The 8661-nt window shown below is 39.6% G+C and overlaps 1 protein-coding gene across 4 annotated transcripts in view; it reads right to left on the bottom strand.

Moving 5' to 3' along the window:
* Positions 1–5226: 5226 nt before the first annotated feature.
* The window catches only part of gabbr2 (gamma-aminobutyric acid (GABA) B receptor, 2), a 166975-nt gene continuing 163540 nt past the window's right edge, over positions 5227–8661 (bottom strand). For 3 of the 4 annotated variants that reach the window (XM_046417964.1, XM_046417962.1, XM_046417965.1), the window contains one exon: positions 5227–6817. In XM_046417964.1, the coding sequence (XP_046273920.1) occupies positions 6652–6817 (166 nt within the window). In that variant the 3' untranslated portion in view covers positions 5227–6651. The remainder of the gene's footprint in view (positions 6818–8661) is intronic. The other variant, XM_046417963.1, reaches the window with a different exon arrangement.

Here is an 8661-nt window from a genome sequence, read left to right as displayed (position 1 = left end):
CCTGCACTTTTTTTTTTTTTTACTACAAAGCTGCGCTGTTGTAACACGTGCAGCATGTTGCTTGGTATTATCTTGCTGGAATATGCAGGGACGTCCCTGAAAAAATAAATAAATAAAAACACCGTCTGGATGGCAGCATGTGCTCCGAAACCTCTACACACCTCTTAGCATTTATGGTGCCTTCACAGATGTGCAAGTTACCCATGCCACATGCACTAACACACCCCCGTACCATCACAGATGCTGGCTTCTAATCTTTGCACTGGTGACAATCTGGAGGGTTCTTTCCCTCTTTGGACAGAGGACACAATGTCCATGAATTCCAAAAAGCAATTTGAAATGGACTGGTCAGATAACACATCGGCTTTGAGTCTTGCTTTACTAACAATGGTTTATCAAAGTAGTCCCAAGCCCATGCAGTTATAGTCTTTATACAGTCAATTTGGTTTTTAATGAAGTAAGGGATGAAAGGTCACAGGTTAGGATTAGATTCTTCTCACCTGAAAAACAACCATGTAGGTCATCTGTGCAACCAGCTTATTACAAACACGTACATTGTTAGGCAGTGACCTCTAGTGGTTGTGGTAATTATGATGGGAGCAGATGAGGTGATCTAAATCAGGTAATCTAGAATGAAAGGTGATTTCAGTAATTTAGGTATGAGAAAATGTTTAAATTTCATGGCAAGTCCAATCCATTATTATGGTGATGTTTCTGGACCAAAGAGGTACCTGGTGATGCTAGCATGGCTAAAAAGATCGTATCACCTGACTCTATATAAGAGTGAAGGTTTGGTTGCAGCCAGGGCCTCTGCAGTAAACACAGTGTGACCATGTTGTTGTGGTTATACACCATCATAAAATCAAGCTACTGTGGCATAAAAACTGTCAGAGCCTCCCACGAAATTCCTGTGTGTCAACCCTCAGATTAATCTGTGCATGAGTTGGATGAATCAGATATAACACTGGCTCATGTACTTTTCTTTCTTGTCTCAGACCAAGCCTTCATGTCTCCAATGGAACCATCACATGTGAAGGAGGATACATAGACGCTTTCCTTCCACTGACACTCGGGTCAACTTAATCAACCCGCCTTCCATTTGCACAGCACGATCCCGCTGAGACGAGAGAGAAGGTCATGCAGCATTTACACACACTGGAGCATTTCTTCCTGCAGACTATGGTATCTTTGAATCAGTAAGCAGCAGCAGATTTGAAAGCTCACTTGAGTCCCTACTGAACAATTACAGCCCTCACAAGGTTAGCAATTGTCCTGCAAAATTGTATGGAATATCTCTACGTTAAAGGAATCAACATCTTAGGAAATACTCTTGTCAGTATTCCCTTTCTTACTGAAAGTTAAATGGGAATATCAGTAACATTCTCATGATGTAGCTGAAGCTGGAGCTACAGGTGGTCAGTTTAGCTTAGCATGAAGACTGTATGGGGAAACAGATGTTCGCTCTGTAATTTCCTTCCTTTCACAATAAGTTGATATAGAAAACTTGTTAGCTAACATTTGCTTTTTCTTTTTTTTACAGAACAAAATTATGATTCACTCATATTGATTCACATTTGTTTTTTGGTGCAATCTTGCATGTGTTTACCCTCCAGCAGGACAGTCGCCTGCAGTAATCTTGATAAAGAGGCACTTCCTGTTGGATGCTCTCTCTTTCAAGTAAATTTTAAGAGTCAAGTAAATTCCATGATATGAACAGTGTCTGTTACTTACAGCCAGATGACACTAGAGGGTCTGGACGGCCACATTCAAAGCCAGCTGTTCCGCTGCTTCTCCACCACGTCTAGCATCCACACTTTAAATATTTCAAAATGGGAATAAAAAAAAAAAAAAAGCTGTGACAACAAGACCAATGCACACATAAAAATGACACACAATCACAGAAGGAAACACACAGCGACACTGTCAGGAACACACTCAGGCGCACACACTCACCCCCTCCATCCTGCTTGCCACTGAGTTCCTGCTAACAGTTCAATTATTTATCAACCTCAACATACAAGGCTTTTCATTACAAATTTATTTTTCCTTTGCGGTGCCTCTCTGTCGGATAGCAGCAGACACCCTGCTCAATATGTTTGCTTTTGGTGTGCCAATTAAGAGCCTAAATGTTGACTGGCCAGTGTACCAAGTAATGCAATCAATAGACTAATTGATGATGGCTGAATTCCATTTAGCTGCTTCACTTTCAGGGTCCTGGTATTGTGCAGGCTTGCTTGCACATTATCATGGGTTAACAGGTTATTCTGAGACAAAATATGCACATACGCTGATGTTTACTATTAAAAATTCATTTTGTAATTATTTTAATTGTCGGGATCAATTAAAAACTCCCTGGCACACCACATGTAATGCACTTGTTTTGTTTTTTGTATGAAATGAACATCAGTACAAAATTCTAGGGAGTCTTGAACACTGAAAGACATGAATTCTCATACAGAGTTGATTTGAACTGAACAGGTTGAACGGCCATGACTAAGCTGTTGTAGAACACAGCAAGTGTCCACTTGCCAGTGTCTTAGCTAACTTTACTGGCATTTTTCAAATATCAACCAGCACCCAGGACCTGTTGGCAGAATGCACAGAAATAAACACAGTGTATCTTAATATATTTCTCATCTTTTCCCCAATGGTTCAAATAAGTTGCTAAATATACTGCTAGTCACTTTTCAGAAATAAAATTGCTAAGAGTCTAAAAAGGCATTAAATCGAGTGAAAAAAGTCAACAACATCTTGGCTGCCCCAAGATGGTTCTAAACAACAACAGCAACGTTTTGTTGACTGCATCTTTTGCAACTTTTTCCTTTACTTCAACATCATAAATGCAACCATACTTTAGAGCTACATAAATATTTCCACTACACCAAAGATTTGTGAGCACATAAGACAAACATTACATTATTTTCAGTCTCACTTTATTTAACGATGATGTGGAAATTAAAGGCTGTCCATAACATTCAGACAATAAAAGAAGAATGTTATTCAAATCCCCCCCCAGTAACAACTAATGGCTCCAAAAATGTTAAGGTGTTCCAAGTGTGATACTTATTTTATACAACTTTTTAATATCTATACCTCATCTGTACATAACATAGTTACAGATACTGTAAATTAAAAAAATGACTTCCAAGTATCCTTGTGGCGCATTTGTGAAATTTCCTATGTAAAAATGAGAATGTACGTAAAGATCTTTTACATATACATATATATAATTCTCTATTCTTTCTTTAATAAGAAAACAAGTTATTGCCCCTCTTGAACATGTTGCATTTAACATAGGTTTTGTTTACCGTTTTAAACTCTTAATTGAACTTAACTCCATGTGATACCACATACCAAATTGACAAAACAATAACAGTATGGACCTGTGTGGTTTTTTTTTCACTAAATATATACGTCATATTGTTATATTTTTGGACATGTATGTTTCGTGTTCTCCGGAAACCCTGATGATGACACATACAAAGATATAATTATATACGTATATGTCACTTTGACCTTCAAACTAAAAGGTAAAAAGACCTGTGGCAAATACAAACCATCAGCATGACATTATTTCTTACAGGAAATTATGAGCCCTTGACCTACCACAATTGCATTTGAACATTTTTTCACCCATGTTGAAAAAAGGTTGAAATTAATCATAACAAAAGAAAAACTCAGGGCACATTTTAAATACAAACAGAACCATACCTGATGATCTGCATTTGGCATTTTAGATGGACTGAAACAAAAAAAAAGTCATTTTGTAATTTGGTAAATGCCAGGAGTGGGTTATTCAGACTGATCATTTGCTACTACTTTCATTTTATTGCCCTCAGTGAATAACTGCTAAACCAGTAGCATAGTTGATGTGATGATGTTGAGTTTGTCCACTGAGAATCTTGGCATTGACATGTGTGAGCTGATCAACGGGTTAAAAGAACTTAAATCCATGTTTTGTATAATGCCAAAATAAAACCAAATTGTAAGTGAGAGGATGAAACAACAGAGTGGATTTGTCACGACAGTTGCAAAAACAGAGGTAACTCTGTGAATTATACATTTCATTTCATGCCGTCTTGAGAAAGCCAAATACCAAATATTCCATACATGGACACCATCATCAGGGTATCAGCAAATTGTACACAATCACATATAATGTAATATATAAAATGTGCAGTTGGTTTTTCTTCTCCTGAAGGAAGAACCAACCCTCTGACAATGTCTCTCACTCACTTGTCAAGTGACCATGATTTTCTGGTTGGCAAAGGTGCGGGAGAAGCCATGACTCCTTGGAAGTCTGTGCTCGGGGTTTCCCTGCTCCTGTGCTCTGCAGGGGCTGGAAGGGAAGGAGCTCCCACAGGAATTCATCCTGATATGTCCAATAGCAGAACGATCTCTGCTGCCTTGTCTCCCATTCCAACTCTGTATCCTTGACTTTCCTTTCAACTAAAGACTGTTTGACAATATTTATGATCACAGAGGAAATCACCGGTTTCACCAAGTTTTCCTACACTGTCCCATGCATTGAGGCGTTGAATTTAAATAAATCTATGACATGTTGTACAATTTACAGATGGGTGGCCAATGCTGTACTTTGCTGGGTCAGCGCCATTTTCACTCAATTTACTGTATGTTCTGTGGATCCTGCAGGCTACAATATAAGACAACAGGCACAGCGCTCAACAAATGCCTTAAAAACTAAAAACCAAGACACCAATGGTGAAACATATGCTGAGAAAAAACCTCACACTCCAATTCTCACACTCCATAAAAAGTCCGCTTTTTGCCCAGTGTCCCTGTTTGCCTTTCTCCTGCATGAGGACAGTTTTCCAAAAAGAAAAAAAGAAAAAGAAAAAAAAAAAGATAACTTTGATGACCGTTTTGCTCAGTGCAGCCTTCTTGGGCTGAGTTCAACGGCACTGAATTTCCATAGCAACTGAGGTATGTTCACTGTTGCTAAGTGTAAAGTGATTTTTCATGATACTCAATACGAAAGAAAGCCCTGTGTCTGTGCTTTATGCTCTATCACTGTGACCAGCAGCGGTGTTGTCACCACCTTGGCACTGAAAGCTACAGCCGGTTGGGGCATTTGGGGATTACACAAGGTACCCATGTGTTCATCATCATTACTACTGCCCATGGAAATTCAGGTCAACCCTTTAATCCAAACTAGTTGTGGAACTGGTAGACCTACATCCTTTCCAGCAACACTTCTTGAGTTTATTTCTTCCTAAGAAGTCTTTTTATTTCAGAGTCTTGTTTCCTTTTGTCATTGACATGAATCCCATCACCCTTGCCTGTGCTGGTTAGCTGTGAGGGCTAGATCAGATGGACATCTTAACAGTCTATACAGACCACTCTGTGGGGATCAATATGACCAAGCCCGTCACTAATGCGTCATCTCAAAAGCACCTGAATTCATAAGGTGCTCTATCGTGTTTTAAGTGTACATCTGAATGTGTGCATCTCTTGGCATATAACACACACAAATAACAACTGTGGAACACTCTTGTGGTGCCTTTTAGCTTGGTTTTGTAACATATGAAGCCTTGGAGACCTGTTAAAAGGCATAGCATCAATAATCTGTATAACATGCTTTCTGAGGACATAGTAAGCAAGTTGTAAAATATGAAAGGCCTATGCAAAGTCTGATGTGTTATCTCTGATGAGACCAGTGGTGCAAATTTAGCAAAGTGAAAAAAAAGAGCCATGTGCATCTTACTCCAAGTTAAAGGAATGAGCCCCTGGTGCCATTTTGTGTTCTGTGACTCATAAGCTTTGATGTATCTCACTTTGCTGCCCATAAGCTAATTCAAGAACAGTTACACAAACCAATTCAGATTCTTTCAAACATACATCTAATTCTTTATAGCGTGCCATGTTTTATAAGCTTCCATTTGTAATTTTCATGTTTACCTGCCTCTGTTGCAAGAACCATTCTTAGAACCCACTTAATTGTCCATTCACAGCATATGCAAAGCTTACAGTACATCAAAGTCAGAAAAGATGATATTTACATGTCGCCACAAAGATGGGAAGGGGCTGGGGAGTAAATTGGATGATTTCCTTTGCTGGGTATTGTAAATTCCATATCTCCACATCAACGTCCAGTCACTGAAGCAGTGAAATACTCAAGTTAGATGACAAGCTCACATGTAGCAGCAAGCACATACATACAACAGATAAGGAACAGAAACAGATAACCCCCTCGGAAGCAGATAAGGCTACACATCAGGTCAGGGCTGGTCCACCGCTGTTCTGCCATTGGTTGTCAGTGTGTTTGTGCTTGTGTGTGTACTTGTGTATGTTTGTGTTTGTTTGACTGTGCATATGAGTATATGCCTAGGCAAGGGGAGCAGATGAACAAGGGGACGTTGCTGTAAATCATGGGAGTTTGTAAGGTCATCTAGTGCCCACTCTGTCTCCTCCCACCCCTTCCTGACTGAGGGTTTCAGTTCTCAAGAGAGGCTGGGGTGAGGAGGTACCAAGAGTGAAACGTGACCCCCCCCCCTCCCTCTCTTCTCCCCCGTCCTTCTTATTCTGAGACAAAATACGCACATACGCTGATGATATCAGTCTATCTGTTGTAGAAAAAAAGAACCATATATGTCTCCTCTGCAAAGAGCCAGGTGGGGGAGTGAATGAAGCTCACAGGCCAGAGACCATTACCCGGTAGGAGGGGGGCATGTGTCTGTGCCGTGGGCTGGAACCAGGGCTGCCATTGGGGCTGGTGCAGCTGGCATCAACCCCTCCTATGGATGGTAAATAGGCATGGTGCAGGATGGGCAGCTGCAAAGACAGTCGACGCTGTATGCTGCAGATAGAAAAGAAAAATTACAGTGTAAGAGGCAAATACCAACCCATTGCCAGAGAGACCACTGACACTGGAGGATTTGGCAATAATGTTCAATTATATTTTTGAACATACACAGTTGCAACATTTTTTTATTTAATGAAATATACACTAATAAAACAAAATATTTCACCATTTTATTTGTTGTGATAACAAATGAAAGGGTAAAGTGATCATGATTGTGATGATTAGTGTTCTTGGAGGGCTGCCCTTTCAGTTTATAAGTTGCTATAATTTTAGCAAAGCATCAGATATTCAAAGGAAGGGTGTCTGTCATGCATTTAACCTTTTTTTCCAATTGTTCTCATAGTTAAGTTACAGAATGTTTGTGTATATGTGGAAAAAAAAAAAAAACATTAATTGTTGGACTGTGACATGAAGAAAACTAGTTCCCGGCATAAACGTTGGAAAGGCTTACTTCTGCCTAACTACATAAAGCAAACAAAACTTCCTGCATCAGCACTGAACACGTTTAATGTAAAAGAACTACAAAATTGTCCAATATGAATGTAGTTCCTTGGGATATAGGGTTAGATTTTACATTTACTATATGAGATAAAATCACAAAAGATCAAAATATCCAACAGCATATAAAGTTGTCAAACTCTGTGAACCTCCGCTATATATGTAAGGACTTTACTATGACCCACTATGATTTTCAAAATTCTTGTTGCTGTTTAAATTTAATGTAATCACAACTAGCTACAGTTAAAAAATTGGAAACAGTATACTTCATACAAGTTTTCAGGAATTTTTCTAATTGTTTTTCCTGTATTCTTCACTACCCTCATTCACTTCTTCATTTCTCCTTAATAAGCACCTAATCCACCATGCCTCCCAGCTTCTGGGATCATCTGACAAAAAGAACATTTCATGCTTCCGCCTGCTGCGACAGTTCGCACCTTACCTCGCCAGTGCTAGCGCCACTGCCAGCCGTTTGCAAGAAAATTGCATAACCAAATGCTAGTTATGTAAAAAAAATAAGGAGGGTGGGTTGAAATTCAGGCTCATTCAATGACAAACTGGAAAATGTCTTAATTAGGTGAACTTTGAAATTTAATGATCCTCAGGCCTAGCCAGTTATTTTGACCTATTATATTGTATTAACAATTACATGAGCCTGATGCGTGACTTAGCACTCGACATGTCACAAAGTGTTACTAGTCGTCCTCTACCTTTACCTCTTTTTCTCACTTTTTTTATATTTGTCTCTTCTTTATCTCCTCTGTCTCTCTCGCTGCATCTTCATCTCCCTCCATGTGATCAAACATTCATGCGGCATGGGAATAGCTCAGAGTGTTCCTTTACTTCTGTTCTCCTCCCTGTCTATTTTCAGAGCTGCTTCCAATGCAAGCTGTAAATCACTGGTTACATAAGCCTCTGAGAGTCTCTACCTCTTTCTTTCTCTCCTCCTCCCTATCTATGTCTCTGTTTCCTATATAAACATCTTCTCTTGATCAGTCTTCTCTCTGTAATTGCCCTCTCCTCAATATTCTACCCCCCTTGTCTGCTGTCTCAAGCTTCCCCATCCATCTGTCCCTTTAACGTACATTCTTCTCCTGGTTCTAGTTAAATGAGCATGAGAGGGAGAGCTCTCAATGATGCATGAGGTATCCCCCCCATTGATGAAGCCGACATTCCTCAGCTTTGCTGCCTTATGAATAGTAAATGAATGTAGATGTGCATTTGTCGCATGACTGTTTTGAGTGTCCATCTTATTTCAAAGTTGGGACAACAAATCAATCAGCTGCATGTCTACGTGTGCATACTGTATCTGCACATGTGTTTGACTGTGAGTATATGTG

The sequence above is a fragment of the Scatophagus argus genome, chromosome 17 (genome assembly GCF_020382885.2).
Source record: "Scatophagus argus isolate fScaArg1 chromosome 17, fScaArg1.pri, whole genome shotgun sequence".
Classification (NCBI taxonomy): Eukaryota; Metazoa; Chordata; class Actinopteri; family Scatophagidae; genus Scatophagus; species Scatophagus argus.
The sequence above is the reverse complement of the archived record's forward strand: the minus strand, read 5'-3'. Positions and strand labels throughout refer to the sequence as shown.